A 19,266-nucleotide genomic window follows, 5' to 3' on the forward strand; every position below is an offset into this window, starting at 1 on the left:
TATGTTGAACAGGAGTCGGGAGATAGGGCATCCTTGTCTTGTGCCAGTTTCCAAAGGGAATGCTTTCAGCTTTTGCCCATTCAGTATGATATTGGCTATAGGTTTATCATAAATAGCAATTATTTTGAGATGCGTTCCGTCAATACCTAGTATATTGAGAGTTTTTAGCATGAAGGGTGGTGTATTTTATAAAGGGCCTTCTCTGCATCTATTGAGATAATCATGTGGTTTTTGTCATAGGTTCTGTTTATGTGATGGATTACTTTTATTGATTTGTGTATGTTGAAACAGCCTTGCATCCCAGGGATGAAGCCAATTTGATCGTAGTGGTTATGCTTTTTGATGTGCTGCTGGATTCGGTTTGCCAGTATTTTATTGAGGATTTTCACATCAATGTTCATCAGGGATACTGTACTCAAACTTTCTTTTTTTGTTGTGTCTCTGCAAGGTTTTGATATAAGGGTGATGGCTGGCCTCATAAAATAAGTTAGGAAGGAGTTCCTCTTTTCCTATTGCTTGGAATAGTTTCAGAAGGAAAGGTACCAGCTCCTCTTTGTACTTCTGGTAGGATTCGGCTGTGAATCTGTCTGGTCCTGGGCTTTTCTTCGGTTGGTAGGCTATTAATTACTGCCTCAATTTTAGAACTTGTTATTGGTCTACTCGGGGATTTGACTTCTTCCTGGTTTAGTCTTCAGAGAGTGTATGTGTCCAGGAATTTCTTCATTTCTTCTAGATTTTCTACTTTATTTCCATAGAGGTGTTTACAGTATTCTCTGATAGTAGTTTATATTTCTGTGGGATCACGGGTGATATCCCCTTTACCATTTTTTATTGTGTCCATTTGATTCTTCTCCTTTGTCTTCTTTATTAGTCTGGCTAGTGGTCTATTTTGTTAATCTTTTCAAAAAATCAGCTCCTGGATTCATTGATTTTTGAAGGCTTTTTCATGTCTCTATCTCCTTCAGTTCTACTCTGATCTTAGTTATTTCTTGTCTTCTGCTAGCTTTTGAATTTCCTTGCTCTCGCTTTTCTAGTTTTTTAAAGTGTGATGTCAGGGTGTCAATTTTAGATCTTTCCTGCTTTCTCCTGTGGGCATTTAGTGCTATAAATTACCCTCTAAACACTGATTTAGCTGTGTCCTAGAGATTCTGGTATGTTGTGTCTTTGTCCTCATTGGCTTCAAAGAACTTATTTATTTCTGCTTTAATTTCGTTATTTACTCAGTAGTCATTCAGGAGCAGGTTGTTCAGTTTCCATGTAGTTTTGACGTTTTGAGTGAGTTTCTTAATCCTGAGTTCTACTTTGATTGCACTGTGGTCTTGGTCTGAGAGACTGTTGTGATTTCCATTTTTTGCATTTGCTGATGAGTGTTTTACTTCCAATTATGTGGTCAATTTTACAATAAGTGAGACGTGGTGCTGAGAGGAATGTATATTCTGTTGATTTGGGGTGGAGAGTTCTGTAGATGTCTATTACGTCTGCTTGATCCAGAGCTGAGTTCAAGTCCTGAATATCCTTGATAATTTTCTGTCTAATATTGACAGTGGGGTGTTAAAGTCTCCCACCATTATTGTGTGGGAGTCTAAGTCTCTTTGCAGGTCTCTAAGAACTTGTTTTATGAAACTGGGTGCTCCTGTATTGGGTGCATATATATTTAGGATAGTTAGATATTTGCGTTGATCCCTTTACCATTACGTATGTAATGCTCTTCTTTACACTTTCTGATAGTTTTTGGCTTAAAGTCTGTTTTATAAGAGACCAGGATTGCAATCCCTGCTTTTTTAATTTTTATTCTTTTACTTTCCATTTGCTTGATAAATATTCCTCCATCCCTTTATTTTGAGCCTATGTGTATCTTTGCACGTGAAATGGGTCTCCTGTTGGGTCTTGACTCTTTATCCAATTTTCTAGTCTGTGTCTTTTAATTGGGGCATTTAGCCCATTTACATTTAAGGTTAGTATTGTTATTTGTGAATTTGATCCTGTCATTATGATGCCAGATGGTTATTCTGCCCATTAGTTAATGCAGTTTCTTCATAGTGTTGTCGGTCTTTACGATTTGTTATGTTTCTGCAGTGGCTGGTACTGGTTTTTCCTTTCCATATTTAGTGCTTCCTTCAGGAGCTCTTGTAAGGCAGGCCTGGTGGTAACAAAATCTTTCAGCATTTGCTTGTCTGTAAAGGATTTTATTTCTCCTTCACTTATGAAGCTTAGTTTGGCTGGATATGAAATTCTGGGTTGAAAATTCTTTTAAGAATGTTGAATATTGGCCCCCACTGTTGTCTGGTTGGTAAGGTTTCTGCAGAGAGATCCACTGTTAGTATTTTGGGCTTCCCTTTGTGGGTAACCCGATCTTTCTCTCTGGCTGCCCTTAACATTTTTTCTTCATTTCAACCTTGGTGAATCTGGTTGCTCTTCTCGAGGAGTATCTTTGCCGTGTTCTTTGAATTTCCTGAATTTGAATGTTGGCCTGTCTTGCTAAGTTGGGGAATTTCTTCTGGATAATATCCTGAACAGTGTTTTTCCACTTGGTTCCACTCTCCCCATCACTTTCAGGTACACCGACCAAACACAGGTTTGGTCTTTTCACACAGTTCCACATTTCTTAGAGGCTTTGTTCGTTCCTTTTCATTCTTTTTTTCTAATCTTGTCGTCATACTTGATTTCTTAAAGTTGATCTTCAATCCCTGATATCCTTTCTTCTGCTTGATCAATTTGGCTATTGATACTTGTGTATGCTTCATGAAGTCCTCATGCTGTGTTTTTCAGCTCCATCAGGTCATTTATGTTCTTCTCTAAACTGGTTATTCTAGTGAGCAATTCTTCTAACTGTTTTTCAAGGTTCTTAGCTTCCCTGCATTGGGTTAGAACATGTTCCTTTAGCTTGGAGGAGTTTGTTATTATCCACCTTCTGAACCCTACTTCTGTCAGTTCCTCAAACTCATTCCCCATCCAGTTTTGTTTCCTTGCTGGCGAGGAGTTGTGATCCTTTGGAGAAGAGGCATTTTGGTTTTTGGAATTTTCAGTCTTTTCACGCTGGAGTTTCCTCATCTTTGTTGATTTATCTATCTTTGGTCTTTGATGTTGGTAACCTTAAGGTGAGGTTTCTGTGTGGATGCCCTTTTTCTTGATGTTGATGCTATTCCTTTTTGTTTGTTAGTTTTCCTTCTAACAGTCAGGCTGCAGGTCTGCTGGAGTTTGCTGGAGGTGCACTCCAGACCCTGTTTGACTGGGTATCACCAGCAAAGGCTGTAGAACAGCAAAGATCACTGCCTGTTCCTTCCTCTGGATGCTTCGTCCCAGAAGGGGTACCCGCCAGATGCCAGCCGAAACTCTCCTGTATGAGGTGTCTGTCGACCCCCTGCTGGGAGGTGTCTCCCAGTCAGATTACATGGGGCTCAGGGATCCACTTGAGGAGACAGTCTGTCCCTTAGCAGAACTCGAGTGCTGTGCTGGGAGATCTGCTGCTCTTTTCAGAGCCGGCAGGCTTAAGTCTGATGAAGCTGTGCCCACAGCTGCCCCTCTCCCCAGGTGCTCTGTCACAGGGAGATGGGAATTTTATCTATAAGACCCTGACTGGGGCTGCGGCCTTTCTTTCAGAGATGCCCTGCCCAGAGAGAAGAAATCTAGAGAGGCAGTCTGGCTAGGCTCCATGGGGGTGGGATCTGCTGAGATAGACCACTTGGCTCCCTGGCTTCAGCCCCCTGTGGAGTGAACAATTCTGTCTCACTGGCATTCCAGGCACCACTGGGGTATTTAAAAAAAAACTCCTACAGCTAGCTCGGTATCTGCCCAAATGGCTGGCCAGTTTTGTGCTGGAAACCCAAGGCCCAGGGTGGCGTAGGCACCCGAGGGAATCTCCTGGTCTGTGGGTTGTGAAGAGTTTGGGAAAAACATAGTATCTGGACCGAAATGCACCATCCCTCATGGCTTCCCCTGGCTATGGGAGGGAGTTTCCCAACCCCTTCTGCTTCCCGGGTGAGGCAACGCCCCACGCTGCTCCTGCTTGCTCTCTGTGGACTTCACCCACTGCCTAACCAGTCCCAATGAGATGAGCTGGGTACCTCCGTTGGAAATGCAGAAATCACCTCCCTTCTGTGTTGATCTCACTGGGAGCTGCAGATTGGAGCTGCTCCTATTCAGTCTTCTTCTTCTTTTTTTTTTTTTTTTTTTTTTAAGACAGGGTTTCACTCTTGTTGCCCAGGCTAGAGTGTAACGGCACGATCTTGGCTCGCTGCAACCTCTGACTCCCAGGTTCAAGCGATTCTCCTAAAGCATTTATTCTTAAGCAAATAAATGAATTTTGATTTCAAACTCAAGAAGTTAAAAATAAAGTAGGGAGAACAGATATAAAATTGATATCAATAAGTTACATATCAATTAAACAGTAGAACTATCATGATACATCCAACAATGGGATACAATTTTTCTTTGAATTTCTCTGTCCTAGAGTAACCAAAGAAACAAATTATCTGCCCCCAAACACACCCAGCATTCAGAGGTGGGATGGATATAGGTTACTGGTTACAGTTCTTCCTTGGCATCCATGGGGGATTGGTTCCAGGAGATCCTTGAATACCAAAATCCAAAGATATTCAGTCCCTCATAAAAAATGGTATAATACTGGCATATAACCTACACACATCTTCCCATATATTTAAATCATCTCCAGATTACTTATAATGCCAATACGATGTAAGTGCAATGCAAATATACTATGTTTTTTTATTTGTATTTTTCCCCAAATATTTTCAAGCCATAGTCGGTTGAGTCCAGGGATATACAACCTACAGATACAAAAGGCTGACTGTATAGAAATTCCCATTGAAACTGAGAGAAAGTGGAAGGTAAAAAAGAGTTTATTTATTAGTCCATAACAGTCTTGAAATTAGTTTTGGCAAATGGTGGATTTTTCTTAGTTAGGATTCAAGGCCAGGGAGTAATTCTCTGTGGGTCTAAGCTCTACTCTCTTAATCACTGTTCCTTTTCCATGTAAGTTACCACTTATTTGCAGCTGAGTTCTTTTATCAGCCTGCTTCTGGCTACAGCTTCCTTTTATTTTGCACTCTCTTGGTCCCTTTCAGTGCAAGCTGGCAATGTGTCTACTGATGCAATTTTCGCAAGAAACTTGCAGGTCTTAAATAAATTTTATTGGGTTTTACTCCATTAGACAAAAGTCACACTCACGAATCTTTTTTCAGAGAACCTTTTCTCTATTTTGGCTCCTGCTGAAATGCCTGTGGGATGGTACTTTTAAACTTTCTAGATTCTCTGGTTTCTTGAAAAGATCTGTGGGGTACACCATTAATCTCTTAAAAGGGGCCCTTTGCGTGACTGAATGTTCTGACCTTTTGATCTTTAAGGAGTTTTTAGTAAAAAATTATACAGTCACACTCTCACGTGAATTTTTCTCTGTGCCACACTTTTGGGAATAATCTCTCTTTTGCCAGCTGCATCACAGTAGGAATTCCCCAAACTGTCAAGTCCTGGTTCCCTTAAAAGTTCTTCAATTTCTCTCCTCTTGCATTTTACTATAAAGCAGAAAGAAAAAGAATCAGCTCGCACCCTCAACACTTTCCTTAGAAATCTCTTCAGCTAAATATCCAAGTTAATCACTTACATATTGTATAGGGGACAATTCTGTTCTCCCACCATACAATAAGGAACCACTTTCTCCAGCCTCTTCCTAGCAAGAGACTCAAGTACTGAGTCCTACAGCTTGTTCTGGGCAATATATGCTTTTCTATTCTATTCTTCAAAATTCTTCTAGCTGGGCAATAGAGTGAGACTCCGTCTCAAAAAAGAAAAAAAAAAAAATTCTTCTAGCTTCTTCTCACTGCCAAGTTCCAAAGTGACTTCCACATTTTTAGATATTTGTTACAGTAATATTCCACTTCCAGGTGCCAAACTAATACCAGGTATAATTTTTTTTTACCGATTTGTAACAAAGTATCACAAATGTAATGGCTTAAAAGAATACCCATTTATTATTTCTGTAGGTTAGAGGTCCAGATACTTAATAGGTTCTCTGCTCAAGGACTTACAAGGCTAAAATCCACATTTCAGCCATGCTGCATTCCTGCATCCCTTTCTGGAAATGCTGGGAAAGAATGTGCTCCCAAGCTCATTCTTGTTGCTAGCTGAATTCAGCATCTGTGGATGTGGGACTAAATCCCTGTCTCCCTGCTGTCTGTCAGCGGGTATGCTCCTAGAGGCCACTGGTATTCCTACATGGCCCCCTCCATCTTCGAGGCCGGCAAGGAAGAATTCCTGTCCACTGGATCCTTCTCACACTCTGAGCCTTTTGACAGGAAAAATTCAGTCTCTTAAGTGCTCACCTGCTTGTTAGGCCTACTGAGGATCATCTTTGTATTTTAAGGTCAACTAATTTGGGAACTGAAATACATCTGGAAAAATGTATTCACTGAGATAAGTGTTCGATTAATTAATAAGCAGTAGGTATGTGTACATCAAGGGGTAGATACCTTGGGGGCCATCTTATAATTCTGCCTACCATAGGCATATGTTTAGGAGTAAAATTGTTGGGTCATGAAGGATGTGAATATTGCCCAAGAAACTTCTGAAATGACTACAACACTTAAAACTCACATCAGTAAGTTATGAGAAGCTCCAGTTGCATCACAATCTAACTAACATTTTAGCCATTCTGATGAGTAGTTGTCGTTTTAGTCTGCATTTTCCTGATGACTGACTTTCGTCTTCTTTAAAAAAAAAACTCAATTATTTCATCATATGTTCTCATATAAACCTCTAAAATGACATTCACTCATATTGTAATACACGTTTGCATCTCTGTACTTTAATGTAAGCTATTCATGCATTAATAAATAGCTCATTCTGTTCACCGGTTCACTGGCAGAGCCAAGTAATTTTTCTTTTCTTTTTTTTTTTTTTGAGATGGAGTCTCACTTTGTCACCCAGGCTGGAGTGCAGTGGCGTGATCTCACCTCACTGCAACCTCCGCTTCCTGGGCTCAAGCAATTTTCCCTGCCTCAGCCTCTCAAGTAGCTGGGATTACAGGCGTCCAGTACCATGCCCGGCTAATTTTTGTATTTTTAGTAGAGACAGGGCTTTGCCACGTTGGCCAGGCTGGTCTTGAACTCCTGACCTCATGTGATCTGCCCAACTTGGACTCCCAAAGTGCTGGGATAATAGGCTTGAGCCACCGCGCCCAGCCGAGCTAAGTACTCTTTTATTTGCCTTTGGTTATATACCTTCTCCTTCCACATAATCTTTTAATGTCTTTTTATATAATCTTTTTATACCTTAAGTACATTGTAAGGCCCTTTCGGAAAGAGGACAGTCTCTTTAAATATATCTCCCCTTTTCCTTGACAGAAGAAATTCCTTGTCAGGAAGTTGTAAAAGAGTGTTTCGCTGAGTACCAGCCCCCTAAAATCTATCTAAGTGTAATGAAGATTTTAAATTAACTAATTGCACATGTTAAACGAGGACAAAATTAATCACAATACTGAAACAAATGAAAAGATGCAGAATTGTAGAAGAAATTCTGACAAGTAAAAGGGTAGAGGTATTCAAAGAGACTCCTTACTATAGATAATTTTATTCTAGGAAGTGATCCAATACTGCCTGAACATCTTTCCTTTAACAGTTTCAAAGTTATCAAATCGTAACTGTCTTTTCTCTGAATATTAAGAGAATTTTTCTTTTATTTTAAAATCTTGCTTGAATACGTGATACTCTATACCTAGAATTTCCAAGATGACTCTTCATTTCCATATCACCAACCAATTCTCTTTGTAGATCAGAATTATGTCCAGAGTAGTAGATCCCACATTTTCCCAACAGGATTGGGCACCAATTCATGTCTATGTTCTACTCCTTAATTTCATCCCATCAAATCACTCTCATATCTAATGTCTGTACACTTTTCATTAAGCTGCTTTCAAAGAAAAGTATTTTGATAATATTATGTGATTACCAGAGAAACTATAATTCTAGGTCTTTGTTTCAATATTGTGATTAGTTTTTTCCTTGTTTAACATGTGCAATTAGTTAATTCAAAATCGTATTAAGACCTGTATAGATATTTTGGCAGCTGGTAGTCAGCCAAACACTCTTTTACAACTGTCTAAGGTTATACCCTATTTATGTGGATACCAAGCAAATTATAAGCTTTATAAATATGCAAAGCACAGTATTGTAATAAAATAATGAAATAAGAGTGTAATGTAATAAATGAGTTTTTGTTTCCATATAAATTTATTTATGATACTGGGAAAATCTGATGCTAGGGTGGCAACTCATTGCTACAGTACATTATAAGCACAAAATCTCCTTTTGCTGTGCTGGAATCTGAACAGATTAACTTCATTTGTCATACGGTTGTGTTTTTCCATGAGAGGACTTTGAACATGAATTCTCCATTGATATTAAGTTATAAAATCTTGATTATTAATGTATTTCATATGATAATTTTCCTTCCCTTTCATTACTTTAGAATGAAAGCATACTTCTGTTATTCTCTAAACAATGATGCATCTATCATCAAATAATAAGTCATATAGAAACTGTAAATCAGAGTATTAGAATAAAGGAAAAAGATATGTGTTTAGAAATATATTAACTTTAATATTTAAGATTCAGCTTTTTGGGTGTTTAGCATACTTACAGGGGAAAATATTCCATAAAATTTCACTAAGGGAAATTTTTTTAACCCCTGAGAATAAATAATATTTATTTATGTGAAAAAGGTTTTACAAACAATAAAGCATTATATTAAATCAAGATGTATAAATATTAGACAATAATACTAGGTTCTAAATAGGAAAGTCCACATATAATTTAGTTTTCAGTCTTAAAATGGTTCACATATCGTTAGTTATAAACTTATGCAAAAACTTAACATGGTTGAGAATACTGGTCATACTAACTCATGGTGATGGAAAAAGACTAGAAGATAGTTGTAGCTGCTTATCAACCCAAGACTTGCTACTATTTAAACTTCTTTAAAGGAAAAAACAAGATATAAGCTAAATGGAGCATATTCTGTTTTACTCATCAAATTCTCAGTTTCTATGGGAGCAAAGAACCTTTCTTCTACATGTATAAACCCAATGGCACATATTAACGAGGCTCACCAATATCAAGGAAAAGGAACAAAGGTGATATGTGTTTCCTAGAGCTGCCAAAACAAATCACCACAGCACGGGTGGCTTAAAACAACAGAAATTTATTATCTCACAGTTATGGAGGCAAGAAATCTGAGATCAAGGTGTCAGCAAGGTGCTGCCCTCTCTGAGGGCTCTAGGGGAGAATCTGTTACATGCTTCTCCCCTAGTTGCTGGTATTGGCAGCTATCCTTTGCATTCCTTGGCTTACAGTTGCATCACTCAGCTTCTACCTCCTCCATCACATGGTATTCTCTGAGTTTCTGTGTCTGTGTCTCTTCACCTCTTCTTATGTGGACACCAGATTAGTCTTCACCTTCACCTTCATAATCTCATATTAACTTGACTACATCTGCAAAGACCCCATTTCTAACTAAGGTCACATTCATAGGTACCAGGAGTTAGGACTTCAAAATTATCTTTTTTTGGGAAAACAATTCAATCTGTAACAGAGGATGGGTAAGTAAAGTCCACACCCCCAGTATTCTACTATGACATACTGCTGCTCCCAATTCCTTTCAGGCTACAGAAGATTGAGATGTTATAGCCACTACTATCAGCAAATTAGTCCCTGTGATAAAAATTATATAGCAGACAAATCCCTGAGCTGAGCCTGGCAATTGGCACAATAAGCTACATGCTAATTAAGGAGGATATTTAAAATTGTATGTTTTTCCTCAACTTTCAAAATATATTTACTTTTTCTTTTGTTTGCTGGTTTAAAAAAATTCCATCTTGCATCCTAGTTGGTTTTAGCCTACTTTTCTTTTACAGCTGAATTGTGTGCTGCCCTCCTCAATTATATGGTGAAGTCCTAACCCCCAGTACCCAAGAATGTGACAGTATTTGGAGATAGCGCCTTCAATTCAAACAAAAATTAGCCGGGCATGGTGGCGGGCACCTGTAAATCCCAGCTACTTGTGAGGCTCAGGAGAATCACCTGAACCCAGGAGGTGGAGGTTGCAATGAGCCAAGATCATGCCACTGAACTTCCAACAGACCAAGATGCCCTCTCTCAAAAAAAAGAAAAAAAAAAAAAGGCAAGCAGCAGCTCAGCAAACTTCAAGCAGTATAAATATGAAGAAAATAATAGCTACGCATATCATTGTCAAAGTGCTAAAAACCAAAGATAAACTGATAATTTTGAAAGCAGTCAGAGAATAGGACTCATCAAATAACCACTAATTTCTCATAAAAACAAAAAGGAGGGCAGAAAATCATGGAATAACAACTTCAAAGTGGTGAAGGAAAACCACTGGTAGGTCATAAAACTCATAATCAGAAAGTCAACTACAAATGCTTCAAATTAATTACAAACTGTCATTTCATGTAATTTCAAAAATCATCAAATAGTATATTTCACTGATTCTAAATGCTATTGACTCTAGGGCATGCCATTATTTTTATTTAGTATTAATAAAATTCACAAAACATTTTCAATTAATTATAAGACACCATTCATTAACAAAAACATTGTAATTTCAGAGATGTAAAAACGTTAAAAATACCAAATAAGTAAATGCTAAAGTCAATAGTCCTCTTTCAAAAAGCCAAATCAAAATCCCAGCAAGCTACTGTGTGGCTATTGACAAACTGATTTTAAAGTTCATATGAAAAGGCATAAAATCCACAATAGCCAACATAATACTGAAGAAGAAGACCAAAGTCGGAGGGCTGACACTACCCATCTTCAAGATTTGCTATAAAACTACACTAATCAAGTCAATGTATATAGTCATCCCTCCATATCTGTGGGGGATTGGTTACAGAACCCCCTCAGATACCAAAATCCAATAATGCTCAAGTCCCTTATATAAAACTGTATAGTATTTGCATATAGCCTATGCACATTAAATAATCTCTTAATTACTTCTAATACTTAATACAGTTTAATTGCTAAGTAAATCATCGTTATCTTGTATTTTTATTTTTATTATATTTTTATTTTTCCCCCAAATATTTTCAGTCTGCTGATGGTTGAATCCAGATGTGGATCCCATAGATACAAAAAGCTGATTGTATTAGAAAAATAACAGACAAATAGATCAACTGATCTATCTTAAACAGAATAGAGAACCAGAAATAGATCTACTTAAATACAGTAAATTGCTCTCTGATAAAGGAGCAAACACAATTCAATGGGAAACAGATAATCTTTTCAACAAATGGTGCTGGAAGAACTGGACAATCATACGCAAAAAGAAAAAAAAAAAAACTCTAGACCCAGAACTTACGTATTTCAAAAAATTTAAATCAACATGGATCGTAGATCTAAACGTAAAATGCAAAACTCTAAAACTTCTACAACATAACACAGGAGGAAATCTAGGTAGTGATCTTGAGTTTGGTGATGAATGTTTTAGATACAAACAACAGAAGTGTAATCTCTGAAAGAAAAATTAATACGCTAAACTTAATATGAAATATCTGCTCTACAAAGACACTGTGCAGCGAATAAAAGTAAAAGTCACAGACTAGGACACAGTATTTGTAAAATACCTATCTGATAAAGGTACCCAAAACATACGAAAATTATTAAAACCTATCAATAAGAAACAAACAGCCCAATTTAAAAATGGGCAAAAAATCTGGACAACTCACCAAAGCAGCATATGAAACAAAGAAGAATATGAAAAGATAACCCATATCATGTGTCACTACGGAATTGCAAATTAAGGTAGCAATGAGGTAACACTACACATGTATTAAAATGGCTAACATCCATAAACTGGCAATACTAAATGTTAGTAAGGATATGGAGCAAAAGGATCTCTTATTCAATGCTAGTGGGAATGCAAAATAGTATAGCCATTAAGGAAGACAGCTTGGCAGTTTTTCACAAAGCCAAAGATAGCCCAGCATATGATCCAGCAATAGCACTCCCAGGTATCCAACTGTGTTGAAAATGTACATCCACAAAAAGTCTGCATGTGAATATTTATAACAGCTTTATTCATAATGGCCAACAAAGGCAAAAACCAAGATATCCTTCAATAGGTGAATGGAAATACAAACTGTCACATGTGTAAAAGAAATTTACTGATAAAAAGAAATGATTTAGCAAGCCACAAGACTAGTCAAGACCAGTAACATTAAATGCATATTGCTCAATGAACGAAGACAGTCTAAAAAAGCTACATGTTGTACGTATGATTCCAACTACAGTCATGTGTCACGTACAGATGGCTATGTTCTAAGAAACCCATCAGCAGGTGAATTCAACATTGTGTGAACATCATGGAGCGTACTTACACAAACCTAGATAGGCTGTATAGTACAGCCTCTTGCTCCTAAGCTAGAAACCTGGAAAGCATGTCACTATGTACTACATATTGAATACTGTAGCCAACTGTAGCACAAAGGTTAAGTATCTGTGTATCTAAACATAAAAAGGTACAGTAAAAATGTAGTATAATAGATTTAAAAATAGTACACCTCTAGAGGGCAGTTATCATGAATGGAGTTTGCAGGAATGGAAGTTGCTCTGGGTGAGTTCAGTGAGTGGTAAGTGACTGTGAAGGCCTAGGACATTACTGCAGTCTAGTGTAGACTTTATAAACACTGGACACTTGGTCCAGACTAAATTTATTTTTAAAAATTTATTTCTTCAATAATAAATCAACCTTAGCTTACTGTAAACTTTTTACTTCATAAACATTTTAAATGTTTTAACTTTTTGACTCTTTTATAATAACCCTTCACTTACACATTGTAAAACTATTAAAAAATATTTTTCTTTATATCCTTATTCCATAAGCTTTTTTATATTTGTAATTTTTTTTTTTACTTTTACTTTTTAAACTTTTTTTTTTTAAAAAAAACTAAGACACAAACACACACATTAGCCTAGGCCTACACAGGATCAGGATCATCAATCTCACTGTCTTCCACCTCTAGATCTTGTCTCGCTGGAAGGTCTGCAGGGGCAGTAACACACACAGAGTGATCATCTATGATAACAATGCCTTCTGGAATATTTCCTGAAGGACCTGCCTGAGGCTGTTTTTCTTAAATAAGTGGAGGGAATAAACTCTAAAACAATAATAAAATGTATATTCTAATAAATATATAAGACAGTAACATAGTAATTGATTATCATTATCAAATATGTACTGTACACAATTATATGTGCTATATTTTTAGTGAACTGGTAGCACAATAGGTTAGTTTACACTGGTATTACTACAAACATGTGAATAATGTATTGCACTAAGATGCTATGATGTTATGACAGCTATAACATCCCTAAGCTATAGGAGTATTTCAGCTCCATTACAATTTTTGGGGACCATCATTATATATGCAATCCTCATTGAGTGTAACATCATTATGTAACACATGGCTACATATGACATTTTGGAAAAAGCAAAAACTACAAGACAGGAAACAGATCAGTGGCTTACAGGGGTTGAGGATTAGAGAAAGAGTATGGATAAACAGGTGACACACACTGGTTTTTAGGTCAGTGAAACTATTCCATATGATACTGTAACGGTAGATACATGACATTACACATTTGTCAAAATACATAGAATTGTTCAACACAAATAGTGAACCTTAATATATTATGAACATTAGTTAACAACAATGTATCAATTTTGGTTCATTAATTGTAACAAACTTACCACATTAATGCATGTTAATATCAAAGAGCACCATGGCGGGGGATGAGTTGGGGGAATGAGGGTGGTATATGAGGTATATGGACATTCTCTGTAGTATCTGCTCAATTATTCTATAAATCTAAAACTGTTCTAAAAATAAAATCTATTAATTTAAAACCTGTGCATGATAAAATCAAAGAAATGTGATATAGTTCCCTGTTTTGGGTATCATAATACAGTAACTTAGAAATAGAGAGACAGACCTAAGACTACTACTACAAACTTTAAGATATCTCATTTTCTGTTTAACAATCAAATACTTACTAAGTACTTACTATGTCAAAAAAGTCACCAGTTACCTCGTCATGACTTAGCTGTGATTATACCTATTTTTCCTTAGATCTCCCAACTCTCTAGTCTCTATGCTGCTTTTTACCCTTTGCCTTATTCCAAGTATCGTTTCTCCCAAACCACATTTCTCACTAATTCCATGAGATGTCATGAGAATCAAATAACAGAGTCTAAGATAAAGCCCTAGAGCTCACAGGTTTCTTTCCTCTACTTTAAGTTCACACTTCTTACCTCTGTTATTACACTTGTTATAACTAGATTGTTCTCACATTCTCTTCTTCCGCCTTTATTGTCAACAGGTTTTAGTCAAAATTTTAGACATTAAAAACTAAAACTTGACTGGAAAAAAGTAGCTGCTTAAGAAAATCAACTTTTCCTTAGAAATTAAAATAAAAGAATCAAGTATTTCCCTTTTGGTATTCCTATAAGATTCAAAATTTAAAAAATGTCCTCAAAATACATAAAAAAAGATTGTGCTTTTAATGCTAACTATATATTATATACATACATATATACAACCACACGTGTATATAAAATAACAATATATGTCTCTCAAATTATTGAGGGAAGGGACTATATCCTTACTTATATTTCATACCAAAATAAGTTCCATATAAATCAAAGATTAAGTATAAAAAATAAAACTTTAAGAGTACTACAAAGGCCAGGCATGGTGGCTCATGCCTGTAATCCTGGCTCTTTGGGAGGCTGAGGAGGGCAGATCATTTGAGGTCAGAGTTCGAGACCAGCCTGGCCAACATGGCAAAACCCCGTCTCTACTAAAAATACAAAAATTAGCCGGGTGTTGTGGTACACGCTCTAGTCTCAGCTACTCAGGAGGCTGAGGCATGAGAATTGCTTGAACCTGGCGGGTAGAGGTTGCAGTGAGCCCATATCGTGGCAGAGCAAGACTATGCCTCAAAAAAAAAAAAAAGAGTACTACAAAAACATATAAAGGACAATGGTTAATAAAATTAGGGTGAAAAAGTTTTTCCAATCAAAGCCCCAAATTCACAAGTCATATTAGAAGAAATTTCTATGACCAAACTAATCTACTTCTACAAATTTATTTTATGGATATACCTGTATATGTAGACAAAGACATATATGTAACATAATATCAAAACAGAGTAAAATGAATATTATGCAGTTATGAAAATGATTCAGGAAGATTTAAATGTGCTGATATGAGCCAATCTCTGGGATATGTTAAGTAAAAACAAGTTACAGGAAGAATATGTAATAGCTTCCCTTTTATGCAAAAAAAAAAAATTGCAGGGGAGATATACAGAGATTTTTTCTTTTATATATACCCTGTAAATCCTTCCAGAAGGACACAAAAGAAATTTATGTGGTTGCCTGAAGAAAGTAAGATGGATCTAAAAAAGAAGGAATCTTGCTTTTCAGTATATCCTCTGAAGTTTTTGAATTAGTTTTTAGATTGTGCATAAGGTCCATCACACACAAAAAAATCAAAGACTGAAATTCAAGAAAATATCATACTAGTAAATATCCTATACATAGGATAACTGGGAGAATTCTTACCTTTCTCGGCAAAATTTAAGCGAATGTAGTATGGCAGGCCTCTTCTGACGCAAATTCCATAAGTGTAAGGTGTCATCAGCCAAGGCACTCACAAGAGCTCCCTTAAAAATCAAAAATAATACATTTCATATATAATACATTTTATAAACATGAAGTCTACTCAATAGCTGCCAGAAATATCTCCTTCCCAAATTTCAAAACTTTCTGCCAGCAGATTTAGATCTAAGAAACATTTGCCTCAAATTCAAAACAGCAGATGTAAAAAGTACATATGTATTACATGCATGTAAATATGTTAACTTCTTCAATAATTTAAAGTATAATTTAATATCTCATAAGCCAAAAGTATACTAGGATCTAGTGGAATAGTATGGTTAACATCCAGTTATTTAACATTAGAGATCTGACTGTAAGTTACTTTGTAACTATTATACATACTTCCTGGATTAGCAGAGCAAAATATGATATGAAGTAACACCCTCATTTCATTCAGCTTAAGACAAATCCTTATGGAAGTACTATACTCAAATCATAATTCTACTACTAGAATGGTATGGAAAATAAACATAGCATTTGGCACACTGTAATATCTATATCTGAAGGTTTGAAAACTGACTAATTTAGAATGTTAAAATGTCTGATACAACTAAATATTATTTATAGGGAAGAAAAAGCCTGGCAGTATTTGAGAATCATTTAAGTGGCTCATTCTCACCCAAACCCAACAAATCAGAATTTCCAGAGTGCTATGGTTTAGATGTGGTTTGCAATGCCAAAACACATCATGTTGAAGTGTAACTGCCAGTGAAGTGGTGTTGAGAGGTGGTGAACCATCCCTCATTTGTGTCACAAAAGATCTGCCTCTGTGAAGGGTTTAATGCAGTCTCCAGGGAGGGAGGGAGTTCCTTCCCTCACAGGACTGGATTAGTTCTTTTGCTAGTGAGTTGTCATAAAGTGAGGGTGACCTCTTTCCTCTCCTGGCATGCATGAGCTTCCCTTTCTGCTTCTCTACCATGTTATGAGGCAGCATGAGGCCCTCACTAGAAGTCAGCCAGATGCAGCTGCTCAGTCTTGGACTTCCCAGCCTCCAGAATCAAAAGTTAAATAAATAAACTTCTTTCTTTATAAATTACCCAGACTGAGGTGTTCAGTTGTAGCAACAGAAAATGGCTGAAGACACAGAGCAAAGATCTATGCAAGAATACTTTGAAAAACCGCTAGAGATAATATAGATATAAAATTGTAAATGCAATGTGACAATTGTGAATAAAATTAAGACTCTCTAGACTAGAGCTGATTTATTAAGACATCTGAATGCTTTTCCTCAAAGGAGTTAGAAATCTATCATCAAGAACTGAGAGAAGAGTAAGACAAGAGATGAAACATGCTGAATTGACATTAATTTCAAAAAAGATTTGCAAGACCAATCTTTTAGGTTATTGTAAGAAATTGTAAAGTCTCCCTCTTTCAAAATAAGAGTTTCTCATCTACTCAGAAGAATTAAAACAGCTGTCAGGACAAGATTTATATTATCTCTCTAACTCCTTTCCATCTTCAAAATTCTATGAGGGTTACCCTAGCGTGTAACTTCTGTTGACAGGACATGACAACTGGAAAGCAGAAATACATAAAGTCCACATTCTCTCCATTTCACTAAAAGCATTGTCTTATCTAGATCACTTTGAAGTAGAGAAACTCAAAAGATTTAGGGTGTCAAAGATTTGTACTGCTCTTTCTTATTTCCATCAAATAAAAGGCCATGTCATCCTCTTTCTTAGTATGTTTACCGCATCTTAAAATCTCCAGGAAGAAGAGAAGACATAGAGCCAAAATAGCAATAACAGCTAACTTCTTTTTATGGTAGCTCCTTCACCTATATGGTATATAGTTTTCCAAATCTGAAAGCAAACAGGTGCACCTAATTGTCAGATTTCCACTTTTTAAAACAACAACAACAAAAAAACTACCTTTATGTATTTATAATTTAACATTTAAGCAGGTCAAAAAAAAAAAAAAAATGGCCCTTCCAAAGAAGTCTATGATCAATCTTATTGAAGAGAAAAAGAATACTTAATATGAATAAAAACAGCACAAATTTAAGATTTCTAAAATTTAGGTGTACAGTAAATGATCTGCCATATTTTATTAACATTGGCTCCAGTGTTGCTTTAAAAAATAATCTTAACACAAGTATAAAAATGAAGAACAGGACAGGCATGGTGGCTCACGCCTATAATCCCAGTACTTTGGGAGACTGAGGCAGGCAGATCACAAGGTCAGGAGTTAAGAGACCAGCCTGGCCAACACAGTGAAACCCTGTCTCTACTAAAAATACAAAAATTAGCTGGGTGTGGTGGCACGCGCCTATAGTCCCATCTACTCAGGAGGCTGAGGCGGGAGAATCATTTGAAAGCGGGAGAATCATTTGAACCCGGGAGGCGGAGGTTGCAGTAAGTCAAGACCACGCCATTGCACTCCAGCCTGGGTGACAGAGTGAGACTCCATCTTAAAAAAAAAAAAAAAAAAGAGAGAGAGAGAGAGAACAGGTTAATAGTTGCCAGGGACTGAGGGTGAGCAGGAATTCAATTACAAAAGGATTCCCTTAGTGTTGAAGGCACTTCTTTATTTCTGAGGGAATTCCTTCCCTTAGTGCTGAAGGAACTGACCTGTATCTTGATGTGGTAGTCCTTACATGCATCTGTACATGTGATAAAATTGAACTACACACACAAACACACAAATGAGTCCATATATGAACTGGAGAATCTAAATAAAGGTCTATAGTCTAGTTAATAGTATTGTTTTGATGTCATTTTCCTGGTTTGCTATTGTAGTATTGTTATATAAAATGTTACTACTGAGAGAAGCTAAAAGGGTACACAAGCTCTCTCTGAAACTATTTTTAAACTTAACCATGAGTATAATGATTCCATAATAAAACATTCTTTAAAAGAGGAAAAATAATCTGAGTCTTCATATATGGCTTCAACAACTTTCTACATTGTAATTTTTAAAAATTTAACATTTTAAAATGCCTAATATACACTTCTATACAGGATACTGAAGGTTTTAAAAACACATCCGCTGACCTTGAAAAATCTAGACAATTGCAAATTATTTGGATTATAGTTTTATGGAGGTTTTTATGTTGTCATAATTATCTTTTTACACCCAAGATGCCTTTCTTAAATCCTCTGGTATGAATAAAACATTTATCAAAAGCCATAGGTATTCAGGAATTTATTTTCTCTCACATACATTTAAGAAATTATTCCACGGAGCCTAAGGGTTTATGGACTAAACTAATGTCCACAATCTATCCTCATATTTAAGGAGATTAGAGCCTTTTCTGAAGCAATTTCTCTTTCTTCCTTCTACGACCAGTTTTCCCTATCAATACTTGCAGTAAACATCTATTCTCAGAGCTGCTCTGTGTTCTCAAAATATGCAAAAACCATGTTTCCTATGCTGATAAAATGCTGTTTTCTCTAGCTCCTTCTATACTTTCAAAAGCAAAGGCAAAGTCAATTACTTAAAGCAATTGACACATTTGTGTGTTAATTAAGAACTCTGGGCAGTAACAACTTTCTAATGAATGAATGTTGGTTTCTTGGT

General features: G+C 36.4%; 1 protein-coding gene across 4 annotated transcripts in view; it reads right to left on the reverse strand.

The window, feature by feature from the left end:
• The window catches only part of STXBP5 (syntaxin binding protein 5), a 207,442-nt gene that overhangs the window by 148,150 nt on the left and 40,026 nt on the right, over positions 1-19,266 (reverse strand). For all 4 annotated transcript variants that reach the window (XR_004442912.1, XM_033235135.1, XM_033235134.1 and 1 more), the window contains exon 4: positions 15,652-15,752. Coding sequence is in view for 3 of the 4 variants with exons in the window: in XM_033235135.1 (XP_033091026.1) it covers positions 15,652-15,752 (101 nt within the window). In the remaining variant the exon portion in view is untranslated. The remainder of the gene's footprint in view (positions 1-15,651; positions 15,753-19,266) is intronic.

Source organism: Trachypithecus francoisi, unplaced genomic scaffold (assembly GCF_009764315.1).
Source record: "Trachypithecus francoisi isolate TF-2019V2 unplaced genomic scaffold, Tfra_2.0 Lachesis_group15, whole genome shotgun sequence".
NCBI classification, from domain to species: domain Eukaryota; kingdom Metazoa; phylum Chordata; class Mammalia; order Primates; family Cercopithecidae; genus Trachypithecus; species Trachypithecus francoisi.